This window comes from Myodes glareolus, chromosome 4 (genome assembly GCF_982192425.1).
Source record: "Myodes glareolus chromosome 4, mMyoGla1.1, whole genome shotgun sequence".
Lineage (NCBI taxonomy): Eukaryota > Metazoa > Chordata > Mammalia > Rodentia > Cricetidae > Myodes > Myodes glareolus.
Window position 1 is genome coordinate 116,258,792 of NC_142029.1, and position 18,673 is coordinate 116,277,464.

At 38.3% G+C, this 18,673-nt stretch overlaps 1 protein-coding gene across 1 annotated transcript in view; it reads right to left on the reverse strand.

The window, feature by feature from the left end:
* Positions 1 to 1,818: 1,818 nt before the first annotated feature.
* The window catches only part of Pgr (progesterone receptor), a 65,233-nt gene continuing 48,378 nt past the window's right edge, over positions 1,819 to 18,673 (reverse strand). The window contains exons 5-8 of the mRNA XM_048433387.3: positions 16,031 to 16,175; positions 13,278 to 13,408; positions 8,773 to 8,930; positions 1,819 to 5,679 (exon numbers count right to left, since the gene is read on the reverse strand). Coding sequence (XP_048289344.3) covers positions 5,524 to 5,679; positions 8,773 to 8,930; positions 13,278 to 13,408; positions 16,031 to 16,175 — 590 coding nt within the window. The 3' untranslated portion in view covers positions 1,819 to 5,523. The remainder of the gene's footprint in view (positions 5,680 to 8,772; positions 8,931 to 13,277; positions 13,409 to 16,030; positions 16,176 to 18,673) is intronic.

Sequence of the window (18,673 nt, forward strand, 5' to 3'; positions counted from 1 at the left end):
AGGGTTTCCAGACACCCCAGCTGCGTGGAGCTTGGATGAGCCTGGGTGCAGCCTCCAGCCCTGGCCAGAGTTCTGCTTTGGAATGCTGTCCACACTGAGGAGGAGTGGTCCTGTTTTCCTCCCTTTGCAGCAGCCGGGCTGTTATTGCTCTTTAACTCATCATCAATGCCCCATAAATGCGTAAATTCTCCCAGGGAAGGGAAGGATAAATAATGAAAGGAAACTACTCTTTGCTTTTTATTTTAAAAATTTAGACCAAGTCTAACTGTGTGGCCAGGCTGGTCTAGATTGTGCAATCCTGCCTCAGCCTACACAGTCCTGGGGTTCCAGGAAGGGATCAACACACAGCATTTACCGTTAGTTTTGAAGACCTAACATTGGAGATGGGTGGTCTAGGAACCTGGTAGTCTGCAGGACTTTCCCCCTGAGTCTAACCTGAATCAGATGGTTTAGGTCTTGCTCACCTTGGGTTCACATCACGATGTGGAGTGTAATTTACATTGGACTGTGTATTTCATTCTGTGGGTGGACAATTAGCTGCTCTATTTCCCTCTACAAATTTTTACTTTAAAGGCCAGGGTGTGTGAAATAATGTTACGCTAAAGAAGCAGCAGGCTGAAGGTAGAGGCAGACATTGTGCTTGGTACCCAACCTCAAATAAAGACAGCAGCAACATCACAGAGCCCTGGCGATCTTTGGCAAATGAAAATTATGCCGTGATCTAGTCTAGTACATGCAAGCAACTTGAGAGTTTACACGTTTTTCTAGAGTATTTGCCTTTGAATCACTTTAGGAATATAAAAGGTGAAGATGCTTCCTACATTTGAGAGGTGAATCATAGGACATAGAAAGCTATGCCTGCCCGGAGTCTACTCCCTGTCCAGCTCACCCTATCCTCTGGGGAGGGGTTACTGGTGACGGAGTTAAAAAAAAGAACCCACAGTATCTTTAATTGTGAAAACATATTTTCAAGTCTTCAGCGCTTCTTATATATTAGGCTATGGAGTTTTGAAGATATTTAAAGGATTCATATTTCATCCTGATATCTGATTGATGAGGGCAAACAGAAAAGATGCAAATTGCCTATATGTCTGTAGCAAGTGAAAGTGTAGTAGTTATCAAAGGAGTTAAAGCCATCGGATCAAACAGGCAGGGAGATCCTTAGCATTATCAAATAACAATGCTGTTCGGGGAGTTGATTTTATCATGAGTTTCAGAGTCCATTGTCAAATGTTATAGATGGAATTCGACGCATGACAGGAGTATAGAGCAGAAGTTTGTAGCAGAGCTGTGTTCAAATCAAGCTGTTTGAATTTTAAAGAGTTATTGAGAAATGTAAAAATTAAATACTATTACTATTAGATGTTAGAAGCAAAGGATGATATTCCCTTTAGATTTCTTATGAAACAGGCCCTAAACGCAAAAGACTATATTTTTTTTTGGAAAAAAATACATTTCAAATTAAGTGAAATATATTTCGTAGTAAACAGTGGGAGACGGAAAACAATTAGATTTTCCAGACCCCTGATTTTGTTATCTTAGAGAAAGCATTTGGTTTGACAAAATTATCACCAAAACCCTGGCATGCTGAAGATGGAATTATAGCAATTGACATTTCTGAACATGTATGTGTATGTATGCAGATATATACCCTGTGCGAGTTGGGTAAGGTTTAATGATGTAGCACTAGCTTACACTCATGTAGTCAGCAAATGACCAAGAAGAGGGCATAGTTCTAGGTCGGTCCTTTATATACATCATTAAGTTCATCACTATAGTTGGAAATAAGTTAGAAGTTACAAGCTGATGCACCATGGCTATGTAAAAAATATTTTATTTCATACCTGTACAGGAGTAAAAGTTAAGGTTCAGTGTCAAAAAGTACAATGAAAAAGTACGGCCTAACTAAGGTGCCATGTTTTTAAACACTGAAAACAAAATAGTTGCACAAAATAATTGATACTGTCCACAATCATCTTTTGAGACACAAATAGTTTTTCTAACTTTTGTAAAGGATATCTGTCATTAAGTACAAAATCTGCTTCAGTAACATTCAAGTATTTCATGATATACAGCCTGTGTTCTGCTGTAATTTCCTCTAGAGCAGCCCAGAACATGACCCGCAGGATGGAGATAAAGGTTACGATGACTAGATAGGAATGGAGTCGTCATAGCTGAACTGTTAGAGAAAAGACTCGGTGATGAGGTAACTTCCACTTGGTCATGTCATGTTCTTCTGGGAATGTTTTTCTTTCTAAGCTTAGCCTTAAATAGTAAATCCTGGGGTTTAGACATCTAAACTATGATGGGGATCAAGATCAAGAATATCAAATATTTTTAGGCAGTTACAAAACAAGGGCCATAATAAAAGCCAGTACTGAAGACAAGAGGACTTAGCTGAAATAAATTATGAAGTTCTCAATCGCTTGCATTGAGGCTGTGCTGTAGACAATGGGAACGATTAGCCAATCAGGGCTTTAATTCAGCAGAAAAAGGACTTGATAAGGATTGCATCCAGGGTTCCGGGGGCCGATACTTGAGCAAAAAACTCATGGCATTGGTCTTGGCTACATTCATTCACTAATCTCTCACAGTTCATACACCGGTCACAGAAGAAAATTTTACCTAAGTATTCTATATGGCAGATCTTAAAAATATTTTTTATTGTGATTATATTTGTGGAAAATAGTATTGAAGGCTTTTCCAATAAAGCAATGCATATGCCAATTTAAAGCAAATGAATTGCTGACAGTAGCCTAGATTATATAATTATTAATTAAAAAATACTATCCTTTTCTAGAATTTATCCCATTCAAATTGTCCATAAATAAGGCCTTGCCCATATCAAATGTGAAGAACAAAACTCATATATCCCGTAAGTATCTGATGGCCTTCTCTTTAGCATCACTAGATTTACATTACTCCTGGAATGTCCATTTTTGAGTTACACATAATTTTCTTTTAGCTCCAGTTCTATTAAATCTTGTTAACATATTTTTCTATGCTAATAGTAGGGTACCCAAAAATATTTATAGAATAAAATCAGAAATAAGGGGATAATTTTACATTGAGATTTGCAATATAAAACAATGGAAGAGTACTTAACTATTTGTAGAATCTTTTATAGGGAAGGAAATATTATTCCATTCATTCTGTTGTAAAGTTTAGAACAGGAAACAGATTATTGTTCTGAATCCATATAAAATATGTTTCCATGTTGTTGTTGTTAAGAAAAGGCAAGCTAGCACAGGGTAGGGAAAACACAGATTAGAAACAAAGAGAAGCAAAGTTGCAGGTAAAGGGAGTGAGAAAGTCACGAGACGTCACAGCAAGAGAACAAATGTGACGGTCCACTCTCTGCCAAAAACATACGGTCTTCCCTCATCACAGCCCACAGACCTATGGACCATCTGAGTGGTGCAGTTGGGTATTACTGTAACTCAGACAACCACAGGGAAACAGAGCAATCAAATCACTGTGTGGCTGACTGAGGAAGACTACAGAAGTAATACAGGTCCTGAAGGTTGACACGCGCCTGGATGAAGAGTGAGAATGGAGAAATTCTGGCCAACCAAGGAACGTAACAGCAGAATATAGTAAGTTGACATTTTAAGAATGTAGACCAAGATTCAAAAACAAAAACAAAAACAAAAACAAAATTGTGTGTGCGCGCGCATGTGTGTGTTTTCAAAGTCCACTTGGAAATTCTGATGTGTAGATGAGTGACGGCTGAGTGGAAGTCCCTGAACAGGCTTCAGTGAGGAAATAGCAGAATCAGATCCTTTGGCCTGAAAAGTGAAGTTAGAATGTGCATACGCGTGTGAGGTTATGAAGAACCAGTCAAGAGTGTAGTGTACTTAAGACACATCGCAGAAGAAGCCATGCAGACTAGTGAGGAAGAGCAGTCTCTTTACTAATGCTGGTGGCTGGAGTACCTGGGTGAAGCTTTGGCTGGCTGCTCTGACCAAGGTGCTACGCAGTTGGTAAGCCAGTATGATTTCCTCATGCACGAAATGAACAAAGTCGAGAGTCCTGATTGATGTTTATTTTAATCTCTCTTCTAAATGTGCTGAAGAACTTACTGTTTATGGATACGCCATAGTCAGTTATTTTTTTCTTAAGTTAGAGAATTTATTTTTAATTTAGAGAAATTATTGTATATATACATATATGTATATATGTTAAATATATATAATATGACTCTAACTGATATTAATGATTTAATCAAAGCAAACAGTAACTGACTTTTATTGAATTTACACTGGTGTGATCTTGGCATGTGTACACATGTGAGCTTTTTTTAAACTAGCAGATCCCCAGTAATTAATTTCAGTAAAGAACTATTGTCTGTCTTTCAAATGAATATTTTAAGTACAAATGACAAAGTGAACTGTGTGTTTTCTCATCACTGAACCTGCTTGTATTATTTCGAGCAAGTCTCTAGGATTCGAGCAGCTCACTCAGAACTGGGACATAGGCGCTCACAACTTTTCTACCTGAGATTGGTCTATTTCTAAAGCATCTCTTCCAGATTCAGAGAGAGGCACTAAAAACATTCCCACCTGAGATTCACTGCCTACATTTTCCTAAAAGAGGACACTATTCTCAAGAAAGTAGAGGTATGGACCCCTTCCCTCAGACCTCCCTCTTCCTTTACTCACGTTTTCTCTCCTTGCCCTCCAGGCCTGTTTGATAAAACGCTAATAAGAAGAGACAGGCAAAGGAAGCACTGGAGGAAAGACGCCCTCATGTTGGCAAGGACACAGACCTACCAAGGGCGACTGATCCCGCAAGGTCGGCCAACAGCGCGGATTCCAGAGAGAGAACAGAGCTCCGGCTTTCTGACACTCACAGGGCCACGTTAGAAGGCATCTTCTCCGTCAGCAGGACAGGCTAAGCGTTACCTCTGTCATAGGTCTGCTTCCAACCGCAGTTTGCCGAGTTTCACAAATGTGAACCCGCTCCAGCTCCCTTTGTTTTTCTGTTTCATTTTTTCTTTTTTTTTCCCTTTTTTTGCATTAAAAATTCTTTGAAAATTTGTTTCAGGTTATGAATTTTCCCACAGAAAGGTTACATCCTTGACTACCATTTTAAAGGTTCCGTTTTGGGAGACCACCAACTACCCAGAAGTGGTCCGTGTGATTTATTGTTAAAGGTGGGAGTGCTTTCCTCTCTATGGGAGATGTGGTAATTGTTAGGTGTAAAAGTTACAAATTCTCATCTGAAAAGTATGAAATAATATAGATGAGATATAGTTACATATACAATAAACTTTAGTCCTTTTTTAACTAAATAAACTCTCAACTAAAATATGGGTACAAAAACCACCTTAAAAACTCTACTTAGGCATTACAGAGGAAAATCAGAACCTCCCAGGTTTTCTCATAAATTGACACAGGATAATATGTATACATGTACAGCTTTCAGAAGGACATTATAAAGACACAAGACATGACCATCCTACCAAGACAAAAAAGACATACCATGAGATTCAATTTTTGTAAAGCAAACAAGGCAAAGACATCACTTTTTGTGAAAGAGAAGAGGCTTCACCATGCCCGCCAGGATCTTGGGCAGTTGTGCAGCAATAACTTCGGACATCATTTCCGGAAATTCCACAGCCAGTGCCCGAGACTGGATAAATGTATTCAGGCAGTACAGGTGGAGCTGCTTCACAAGCTGTAGGTTTAGTAAATGGGTAGATATTGTGAGAAAAGCAACAAACTCAGACACTGTTGAAACCCGACAACTTTTTTTTTTAACACCGGAGAAACCTGTCCAGCTGGTCATTCTTACAACATGCAGAAAACTCTTCGCTCGCTAGGATAACATGGGAAATGGGTTATATTCCCGATGGAGCATGTTGATCATAATTTAGAGATTTATTTTTGTCTTATGTGTGTGAGTAACTGCATTTCTGTGTGTGCACTACTTGCATGTAGTGCCGTGGTAGTCAGCAGATGGCATCAGGTTCCCTGGAACTGGAGCTACAGGTGGTTATGAGCTGCCGTGTGAGTGCTGGGAACTGAACCCAGGTCTTCTATAAAGAGCAAGGGCTTTTAATTGCTAACTCATTTCTCCAGTCCCAAATGCGTAATGTTTTAAAGTAATGAAAATAAGCTACATTCCAGTATTCTAAAGTGAACATTACGATTTAATTTTCAACATTTTTTCTTTATATGCATGTTTGTAGACATACACATAGTACTGCAAATACATAATAGCATACATTTTCAAAACTCAATAATTTCATAAATCCTATTTGCTAATCAGGCTTTTGTACACAACAATTTACAGATTCTATTGCAGTAACCCAACATAAATCATAAAACTCAGAGTCTCAGGTGTGGGACCTAAGGACTGCACCACTGAGTAATTCAGCCAGTTTCTCTTTAACATTTCCTTTTCATTTTCTGACGGGCTCTTGCTAAGTGATCCCGACTACGGAAAATCTCCCTGTAGCTCAGTGAATTCTGTGAATTTCTGAGCTTCCTGTACTGGCCTGCTAAGCATCACTGAGTACATACAGGCTCATACCAACAGGCTCAACTTCCATTTTAATGAAATATGTTATATACACAATTTTAAGTCTCATACTATTGCAAGATGGACCACAAACGAAAAAAAAAGAAGTAAAATTCAGAAGTTCCTCAATGAACATCTTTCTACTGCTACACTCCAATTTTGGCTAAAGCAATATCCTACATTTTTACTAGGGAGATTAGAATTATTCCCTGATGCATTGAATTTTATTTCTTTCATTGCTTTCATTTTTATTTTGCAGGATCTGATTGTCTTATATCTAATCTTTTTTTATTTCTCTCTCCATTTGCCACAAAGTCACAATCAACTTCTCTGTCAGGATTATGAACATCATCTCAACATGGTTGTGCATAGGAGCAATCCCCTAGCCCCATTTCCCCTCTGGAGCTGGTGTTCTAGGGTCTAATGCTGTCTTACTGGTCACAGTAAGAGTGGGGCAATAAGCAGAGGCTTATTATTGTTCCTCCCAGTTATTATGCTGGGGCATCACCATACATACCTCCTGGCTTGAATCTTCTTTGCCTACAGCTTTTATTCAAAAGAAAGGGATCCTGATATAGTTCCCAGGCAAGGTTATATCTGAGATGTCCTCTGAAAGACTGTGCATGAAGGCTTTGATGGTGGTATTGCAATTGTCTGATTGTTTGACTACTGGTTTTCCCTTCACCATGACTCTGAAGACACTGCTCAGACATTGTCATGGATACAGTGTCATTCAGAATGCTGGCAGTGTGCATGTGAGTTACTTCTTTTCTGATTGGTATGCTCAGGATATTCTTCTCACTTTTGGTCTGAGCTATTATAGTATATATTGGATGAACTGTGCAGTGCCCATGTTCTTGTTCCTTACATTTAGAAAATTCACATCTTTAGAAAGGAGAAGGCTCACAAGGCTGGAAGACTGCTACCCGCTGAAGGTCAGTATAGGCTACATAACAAATCCCTGCCTCAAAACTGAGAAAAAAGTAAGAAAAGAGAACTCATAGCCTTCTATTTGAGAAACTTTTATGATATTCCCCTGTCTTTACTTTCCAATATTCTTTGTTCTATAAATTCCTATTAATTTGAATTTGGGAATGAAATCTAATTTATCATGTCTTAGGTTTTAAATTATTTTCTACTGAGAATGTCCTTTGTGTTTCATGACTTGTTAAATTTTAATGTCTTTGATTTTGCACTTAATTGCCCCAAAGTTTTGTTTATTCATTTATTTAATTAATTAATTGATTTTTTTGATAAATGTTCCTTTTTGAAGGCTTTCATTCTTTTCTTTTGCAAAGTACCATCATATTTCTTTGAGGCTCTGTGAATTTTTCTCCTGTGTTCTGTACTGATGCTTTATCCTTCAAGTTTCTTTTTTTAAGCTATTTATTCTCTGATTTTTACTGTAAAAGTTTAATTCAAGTAGCTCATCAACTTCACAAAGTATTCATAATTCAGGTCCACAGGCTGACCTGGTAAGTGGGTAGTTTTTCTATGTCTTTGACTGCCAATTTTATGTGATTTCTTATACAATAGCAATAAAAGTGGTTTCTAATATGATATATATGTCAAGTTTTATTAATTTAGCTCCAGTGTTGAACATTTCTGGGCTGCTTATCACAGTAGAGTATAGGAACAGTAACCCAGAAGGAATGTAAAGAATTTAATTTATGATTTCTTTATGCCTTTGAGTAGATCTTGGAAAGCGTGAAGCTCTTCCCTGATTGCCATCAGCAAAAGTATTCACAAATGAACTCAGAATGGCATGAGTGTTACTTTCTACACTAATGTTTTGAAGCAAAAACATACTTTATAACTTATTCTGAAAAAATATAATTCGTCTTGTCCATTAAATTATCCCCAAATGATATACATACTAGTAAAAAGGATATTTGAGAGGTCAACATTGAATACAATGGCATGATATTTATCGTCTTTGAAAGCCCAACTATGAAGAATTTGGAGAAACCACACTATGACAGCTAATATTGGTCATCAACTTGACAAGATCTAGAATCATCCAGAAGACAAGTTTTTGGGCACATCTAAGAGGAATTATCTAGATTGTATTAGTTTCTAGGAATGTTTTAAGAGATTATGTTGACAGCACAATGCCCTAGGCTTGGGTCCTAGACTGTCTACAAAGAAAAATGCTACCCAAGACCCAGAATTTATCATTTAATTATTTAAGAGATTAAAGAAATTCACAAAATTCTCAACAAATCATCTGGAAAACAAAATACTTACATCATGCAAGCTATCCAGAAGTTTTGTAAGTTGATAGAAGCGCTGTGAACTGGGGACCACCCCTTTCTGCCTTAAGCCGATTGCCTTGATCAATTCCCGGATATAGCTTGACCTCATCTCTTCAAATTGGCTTTGGCTCCTCAATCCCTCCAGAGGAACTGTATAGAAATAGCAAAATGTGGCAGTTATGTTAAAAAGATGACCCTAACAAACCAGGTAGTGGACAGGCACACCTCTAATCTCAGTACTGGGGAAGCAGAGACACTCCAACCGCCAAGTTCAAGGTCAGCAAGTTCCATAAGAGTCAGGGCTACACAGTGAAACCCTGTCTCAAAAAAATGTACTAACATGTATGAATTTCAGAGCTAGATAGCTAGCATATCATTTATATAATTTCTAAGTTATAGACACACATATACAAGCGATTTTAAACAGAAACAATTTAAACAGGTAAGGAATAGTGCGATTAGTAAAATCAGGAGGTAAAACTCTTTTAATAGTGGAATAATATATGAACAACTTATGTTTCAGACTTGTATCTATGAACTATACATTTAATGCAGCATTTGTTCAAAAGAGCCCTTGGCATTATTTTATAGTCTTACTTCAGATATCTTGTTTTACTTGACTTATGGTCCCATTCTGGGTCTTCTTATTTTACTTTTTCTCTTAAACAACTATTTCAATTTCTTTATATAGTTTTGCCTTCTTCATGTAAATCTCAAGCATTTCTTATTAAGATTGATCTTGAAAACTATCTTTTTTGTAACGTTAACATTGCTTCATGACATTTTCTATTGCGTTCCTGCTGATGTGAGGAAAGCTGGTCATATTTCAATGTTTACTTTATATTCATTAACTTAACTATTCATTGTAGCATGATTAGTAAAAACCCAGAGACAGATATTGGGGTTAAATCTGAAGGTCAGAAAAGAAAAACAGCCAGTCACTGGCTCTTACCTCTTCCTCAGTCTGAAATGGCGATCCTGCCTCCAGGAATCTCAGAATGAGACTGTGTGAGCTGTCTCCTTCCATCTTAGATTCCTCTCTAGTGCTGGGATTAAGGGTGTGCACCACAACCATCTGGTTTCTATAGCAAACGAGTGTGGCTACTGGGATTAAAGGTGTGTGTCACCACTGCCTGGTCTGTAAGGATGACCAGGGTGGCTGCTTTGCTCTCTGATCTTCAAGCAAGCTGCATACAAGTGGAATATCACTACAATTCACTTTGTTTTCTTGGTATATTTCCAAAAGTTTTTCCAATCTCCTCTTTCCTCTCTCCATAGCTGTTAGCTGACATTCCTTTTCCTTCCTTCCTGACTGGATCTTATGTAGCCCAGACTGGATACAAACTCATTATGTAGCTTCAAATAATCTTGAATTCTTGATATTCCTTCCTTTACTTCCCAAGTGTGAGGTTTATAACATGAGCCAATAGCTCTTCTAGTTATCATTTATCATCAATTAATTGCAGTGGTCAACACTCCCAAGCAATAGTAACACATAATAGTGAAAGTAGGCATTCATGTTTTATTGTTTCTTTAAAGATAATTAACTTCTTCCTATATGTTTGCTAATAATTTAGGTATTTTTCTCAGGTCTGTATTTGTGTGCTGACACTGAGCTGAGCATCATCTATATTTGCTAAGAATTTAGGCATTTTTGTTGGGCAGTGGTGGCACACACCTTTAATCACAGCACTAAGGAGGCAGAGGCAGGCGGATCTCTATGAGTTCGAGGCCAGCCTGGTCTAAAAGAGCTAGTTTCAGGACAAACTCCAAAGCTACAGAAAAACCCTGTCTAAAAAACAAAAACAACCAACCAAACAAACAAATAAAAAAGAATTTCGGCATTTTCCTCAGGGCTGCCTTTGTGTATTTGTGTGCCCAGACCAAGCTGAGCATCATCGGTTACTACTGAGCTACACACACAGTCTTAGCTCCTTTCCCTACAAATTCTCCGTGGATCTTAGAGACAATTGCTAGTTCTCATATCTCCACTCCTCTTTCCACCCTCTATCCTCACTGTTTCCAGAGTTCACAGTTTTCTGCCTTCACTGCTTCTTTCATTGCACTTCTGCACGTGAGCCTTCAGCCTCAGGAGAGCTTTATCTGAAGCCGTGTATGGATTGCCAAGAGGAAAGTACAAAATCTCCTCAATTTATGACACTACACATTTGTGATTTTTTGTTTGTTTGTTTTTTGAGAAAGGGTTTCTCTGTGTCGCTTGTTGCCTGCCCTGGAACTAGCTCTTGTAGACCATGCTGGCCTCAAACTCACAGAGATCCTCTTGTTTCTGCCTCCCGAGTGCTGAGATTAAAAGCATGCGCCACCACTGCCCAGAAACATTTGTGATTTTTACTCTGCATTATTTCTGTAAAGTGCATTCAGATTAAAGAGAACTGCACACAGCTACCAAAGGTCTTTAAAATCCACCACTTCTCCCACTCCTCAGTGTTCTTTCTTTTGGATGAAGACACAAACCAGAGAGAGAACAAAGCAGTAACTCTTTGGTTTTCAATTATCAACTGCCCAGATCATGAATACATGGGGTTTCTCATGAGTAATTTTTGCAATATTCAATGAACATTTGATTTTTGTATTACAATCACACAGATATGTGACATGCATGTCTACTATCTCTACAATCTCTTCCTTTCAGTTACTCCAGAATATAATTATTTCAAAATCATGTACCTATCATTAAGCTTCCAAACAAATCCCTATAGCTAACTCACACTGACATGTGAATATGAAACTATTTTTCTAGGTAAACCCCTTTACTAGAAAATTTTTAGAGCTTGTGTGCAATCTGTTACCTATTCCTGGAGTTTCGCTTTAATTTTTATGGACATAGGAAATTAAGTTGATAATAATCAAATTATCAAACTTTCTCTTGCAACTTTCCCATTTCGTTTATTTGAATTTGTTTTTATTTACCTGCATGTGTGTGTGAAGGTATATACCTGTGTGTACACAGTATGTGTGAGTGCTTGTATAGGCCAGAAGAGGGTGTTGGACTCCCTGTACTGAGAGATTCAGGTGGCTGTGAGCCACCTACAGCAATGCTGGGAATAAAACGACAGTCCTTCGCGAGAGCACCAGCCCGTTTCACTGCCAAGCTATATGTCTAGACTTGGAATTTTTGTTTTACAAAGGTATTTCCTTTTTGAGGTTTGAAAAGTTTGTATTTCTTCATTTGTTTTTAAGCAATTTTAACATTTACACTTAAATGAATTATCTGAATATATATATATATATATAGTTGAGCAAAATAAACTGATGTTTTTTTCTAAATATGAAGCCATTTCTCTTAACACTGTTGTTATTGATTGACTTATGATATGCTCACTACAGTGTTTAAATAGCTGTTTGACACTTGAATGCATTCATCCATCTCTTTGGCTATAAGAGGCACATGATATTCTAATTCCCCTCATATCTTTGCAATGCTTACCTATTTATCCCATTAGATTTAGAGATGTTTTTCCAAACTCTGTGCAGTTCTCCCCACTGGCCAAAATGTTATTCGAATTTTCATTAAGATGCATAGGACATGCTAGTACTTTCATGTGGATTCCGTGAGAGCACTTTCTAGTCTAAGGAACTGCCTCTTCCTTCTCATCCCAACCCCCTCCCTCGGCACTCTGAGATTTGTGCCACTAGCAGAAGTCCCTGTGATGCTGAGAAAGATACTCGCATCAGCTCATTCTGAGGTCTTAACTCCCTGTGACTCTCTTGCCAATCAAAGCATCAGTTACCTTTCTGCAGGCTGAACCTGCATTGTGTGGAAAAGGTACAGAAAGGCTTAGTGCATACCATGTGCTAACAGATTTTGTTCTTACTTGTTCCCTTCTGCCTCGGCTGTCCCCAACTTTCAAGTCTTGCACCCAAACTTCCACCCACTTTTTATGTGTTCATTTGTAGTCGGATGCAACTGAGGACTCTGGTTATATGATACAGTATGGCCGCTGCGTGGGAGAAACCTGAGTTTCTCTGGTATACCACCCTCCCTCCTGGGACTGTCTGAGTAACACACACACACTGCAGATGCACCAAGCCAGTGATCCTTGTGGCCATTTGCTGTAACAGTCAAACCATCCCCACACCCTAAGAATAGTCCTAAACAAGTGTCTATGTGTTGCACAGTGAATATTTCTGTGTGTGCATGGTAGATTTAATAATGGGAAACATATCTTGTGTTTATGTCATATTAGTTAGCTTGTAAAACTGAATTAAGTAAATAAGTTTGTAATCATAGTTCACGTAAAACAAAGAAATCGGCTAGGCTATTTTAGTCTTGTATGATTGACCAAGAAAAAAGAAAAACAAAACAAAACAAAACAAAGGCCAAAACGCTTTCTTAAGGTCAATGACAATATATTAGAGATTACTCCTTCAGAGTTATGATCTACGCTTTCTACCTGGTATATATGACTGTATTTTTGGCGGCTACCTGTGAGTTCAAAAGTAAGGCAATAAGTGTCTTCACGCTAGTTTACTCACTTGTGTTAAGAAGTAGCAAGACTTTCATGCAGAGGAACTCCTCGTGGGTCACTTGGAGCTTGACGAACTCCTGTGGGATCTGCCACATGGTAAGACACAGCGAGTAGAAGGACGACTCCTTCATCCTCTGCCTTGCACCGCACAGGGCACAGAGAGGAAAACCAACACACGATTAAAAAAGGAAGAGCAACGCAAAGCAGCCAGGCAGTTATAGAACTTGTCAGTAGACAAGATTTCGGCCATTGTCTTTCCTATTGTTGAATTTACTGATATATTTAAGAAGAAAACTTAATATTTGATGTTTTAAATGTTTCTAAACATTTATTAAATTTTTAAGGCAAAATATTTAGACATAAAAATGACATTAAATGCACATTTTTCAAAGTTAATACTGTTTCTTGCTTTTATTATCATGCTTTAAATACCTAAATCTACTAGGAACGCTGGTGCAGGAATTGAGCGTTTGGAGCCGGAAAATGTTTCATTTACTGAATAATATGTGTGTTTGTGTGTGTAAATATAATTTTTACACTTGTTAATGGATTGCTTCAGTTCATGAAAATTTACAGCACTGACATTTTAGGGGATATATGTGGTGTCACATACAAACAAACAGAAGAATGGCATTAAACATTAAATAATTGGAAAGGTTAAGATAAGTTCTGAAGATGGAGGCATCCTTTCTGAGGCATTCTCCCAGGCATGTGCTATTTTGTGATGTCAACATTGGCCAGTGCAGCTAGAGGAAGAGTGGGATGAAGACAGGAAACCCACACGGAAGGATTAAGGTTAATCCTGGCTCCCCAGGTCTGTGGCAGGTTATCCAGTTCTCCCGAACCCCAGTTTCTTGAACTGTTAAGGACGGATGCTGAGTTCTTGCCTATATCAAGGGACTATGGGTTAAAGGAGTGAATGGAGCATGAAGACTGTCAACTGTGAAGACATCAGACAAGTGTCAGTTACTAACATAGATGCGTACGACTGGACTTTCACTGTCAGAACAGTATAGACAACATCATGGGCAAATTCTTACCACCTGAAGACCACATGCAGAAAACTCTTTAGATATAATAAATCAAATTGAGATATTTGTAGAAGATTTTATGCTTAATTTTTGAATGTAAATAAGCACTGTCAGGCAAAATATTTCTGATAAATGTCATTATTTCCACAAGTATAAAAGTCTGAAAGCTTAATTTGATATGACAGATATTTAATTTTATATTGAAATGTACATCTCAGTAAGTTTTTGAAAAATTAAAAATATTAATTTGAGATAAAAATGCATTTCCAGACAGGAGAAAAGGACCATAGATAGCAAGTTAATGGCGGAAAGAATTTAACTAAAAGTTTCAAATAAATAAACATAGATTAAAGCTTTTCTGAAAAGGACTCCAAACTCTCAGGAAATGATGCCATGCATTAGCAAACTCGATTGCATGAAATTAACTTACATCTGCACAGCAAGGGGCAAATTGAGTAAAGAGAAAGCCAAAAGAATAGAAGAAAATCTTTGTAAACTACACATTTGAATCAGATTAATATCTAGAATATGCAAAGATCATAATCTAGAAATCAAGAAATCAAATAACCTCATCATCAAACAAGCTAATGAAATGAGCAGATAGTTCCCAAAAGACGGAGTACGAATGGCCAATCAACATATGAAAAATGTTCATCCTTATGAGTCATCAAGGAAAAGTTAATTAAGGCTATGTGAGATTTCATCTTCCCATTTTACCACAGTCAGAACGGCAGTTAGAATAACAACCCATTCTGACTCACTGTGGGCAGAAGGAAACCCTCTACAGGGCTGCTGGGAATGTAAACCAGTCCTGCACTAAGGAGATCAGTATACAGGCTCCTTAGAAACTAGACATAGATCTACCATTCCCAACCTAAACACTCCTGAATATTTAGGTCTCCAAATCAACACATCATAGAGACCCTCACATCAATTCATCAATAGTTACTGCTGCATGATTCACAGTGACCAGGCTATAGATGGATAAAGAAACTCTGTGTGTGTGCACGGGTATGTGTATATGTGTGTGTTTTGTATATATTTCATATCTATAATGGAATTTTATTTAGTTATGAAGGACAAAAACTATGTTTCTACATAAATGGATACGTTGTTTTTAGATAAATGGATACAACTAGACATCATGTTAAGTAAATTAAATTGGACTCTGTAAAACAAATACATTTTCTCTCATTTGTGGGTTCTAGATTACACACACACACACACATATGTATATATTGTGTCATGTATGTATATATGACATGATGACACAAAAGTAGAAGAAAACTGTCCAGAGAAACAAAGAGGACTGGCAGCAGCAGGTAGAGATGGAGGACAGTGTTAAAATACTTATTGAAAAATGTCTTTATGGATCCATGCACTTTGTACAGTGGATATAGATGGATAAACGCTGGTGAGATGGCTCAGTTAATGACAGCCTCTGTTGCTAAGGATAACAACCTGAATTCAATCCCCAGGATTTCCACAGGTTGTCCTCTGATCTCCATACTGTGCTGTGTGTGTGACCACACACTCACAATACACAAAATAAATAAGCAAATAAATACATAAAGTATATACATGTATATACATGAATAGAGAAAGGTGACTTTATCAAACAAAACAATTCTCAGAAACTATTTCAGGAAATTCGGGATCTTCTATTGCAATGTAGTTTTCCAAATCATATTATGATATAATAACAAAAGCACCAAAAATCACAACTTACTCATTTAGGATTAGATCAGGTGCAAAATATAGCATCTGCCCACTGACGTGCTTGTAGGATCTCCACCCCAGGCCAAACACCATCAGACTCATCCAGGAGTACTGAATCAGGGTTATCTGGTCATCAATATGCAAGTTCCGGAAACCTACAAATATTGTGAGAGAAAGCAATCACAGAAATCATGTGAACAATGTTAAAAATCTGTAGGAAATTGAAACAAGATACTCACATGTTTCCCTAAAAGTCATGAAATACTCATAAATAACACAGCCTAAAAAGAGACAAGGGGGGAGCTACTTCATGTGACATGAACATCAGTCACTGTGACTTAGTGCTAGTGGGGATAGTTAACTGAATTAACCATCTGGATTCATGCCATACCTATGCACCGAGACCCATTTTCATACTGTAGACTATGTTAAAATGATGGAAATCAATGCCAGTATCCACACATCGATGAGAACATGTGGCATTTGTTTTTCAGTGCCTTTTTGACATGATGTCCTGTCCTCATAAACCCATAGTAGCTATGGTGCCTGCATAATCCCTGTATAAGACCTGAACAAATTCAAACCTGTAGGCATTCCAGCATAGAGAAGGGGAACTCAGAAGCCCCACCCCTTGCTGAGGACCTATAGGCAATTGATGGCTTCTCAAGGAGGAAAAGTCAGTTTCCTTTAAGGATGTGGTCGCTGGTAGGCCGACCAGACTCCCATGAATGGCCTCGCACCAGTGATGTTGCGGAGGGAGGAGGAGGAGTTAGGAAGGGATGTGGGGGTGAGTTTCATCAGTTGCATCAGGGAAGCTCTTGAAGAAGAAAATGCAAGATACTTGTTTTGCATAGGAAAGCAAGAAGGATTTAAACATTTCTTTCAGTAGCTTTCCCCAAATCTGAAATAAGGGCAAAAAAAGCAATATAGGATAGAAGTGACAAACTTTGGACATATTTGGGAGACCTCAAGAATATTGATTGCACTTGAGTATATGAACTTGAAGCCTGGCATTTCTTCCTCTACTAGACACTCAGGTTCTCTGCACATGCTCCCAGTGGTCCCGTTACCATGGGGATAGGTGAGGTAGACACTTAGGTCCTCTGAGCATGCTCCCAATGGCCCCATCACCATGGGGACAGTTGAGGAATGGTACTTGTCTTAGTATTCCTTATCCATCCCTGGAGATGAAAACTCGAGTGTGCCCCCTAACCAATGGTATCCCAGCAACCTTCTGCTTTTTTGAGGCACATCCTTCAAGGTCTAAATATCTCCTTCTCATTATTCCTGTCTGTCTCTGCTTGACTACTGAGTCCTTCCGTTTGGAGTTTGGTAACAGTCAATGCTGCTAACAGGGAAAGTGTATAAATGCCCTACTGCCCTCTGCATCTTGCTTGGTGTGATTTGTGAAGCACACACTGCTAGGATTTTGGATCTGAACCAGCAACGACAAGAAGTGATTATTTACTGAGTGTGGTAGAGGACACTGATGGGCTCAGTGGGTGTATGTATCTGTGAGCACCCGCTCATTGTCCCATCGCCGACGGCTCACTTTGTGCCATATTCCTCAGCTGAATGGATCCCTGGCGCCCTCCAGAGGTTGTTTTCCTTCTTTCCCGATGTGAGATTCAAGGGTTTTTCCTCTCTCCCTCCCTTCCTCCCTCTCTCCCTTCCTTCCTTCCTTCCTTCCTTCCTTCCTTCCTTCCTTCCTTCCTTCCTTCCTTCCTTCCTCCCTCCCTCCCTCCCTCCCTCCCTCCCTCCCTCCCTCCCTCCCTTCCTTTCTTCTTTCTTTCCTTACTGCCTTCTTTTCTTTTTTTATTGTTAGAATAGTTTGTTTTCTTTTGTTTTGATGGTGTTGGCATTCACAAATCTAACTTACTTTGTGGCAGAAAGACTCCCTCAAGTCAAACACAACTGTGGCATAGAAATTTTAGAATTCCTTATTTTCATAAGACTTAACTACTTCTTCAAGTGCATATATATCTCTGTGGTATGTCATTTCAGAAAAGTGTGAATTTTAGCACATAGTGTAAGTGTTAAAGTGTATTATAGCATACTTTACTAAAATATAAGTACAGCATAAATTTAACACATAAAGCACAAGTATTGTTTGTCATTAACTATTCACTATTCTTTGATAAGATCCAGGCTCAATTCAGATGAAATCTGATTTTTTTTTACTTTTTAAAAATTTTTAACGTGTAAATTCCCCAAAGGAGGCACATTTAGAGCTGTGTATTGGTGTGACTTCAAAGGCTCTGCAGAAAGGCCTGAACCGCACTGCTGACTCTAGCATTAATTTAACACTACATTGAACAAGTTAGGTCATAAGGACAAAGGTGCCAAGTCAACCAGTTGCTAAAGATTCAGGATAACTGTTCATTTTTGTTGAGGAATATGCAAATAATTTTTAACTCATCAATGGATTCTGCAACAGACTTCTCATTTGATTAATGACTATAGAAAAGAAACGAATCAAATTGAGAAGCAATTTCCAATTTAAAATAAATGAACCGTGCATGGTCCTGTGTTCTTGTGACCTCAGCACTGAGAAACTGTAGGCAGGAGGATTCTGGCTACAGAGCAAGTTCTAGGCCAGCTCTGGCTATGTGAGAACCAGTGTCAAAATAGCAATGTATATTAAAAATAAAAG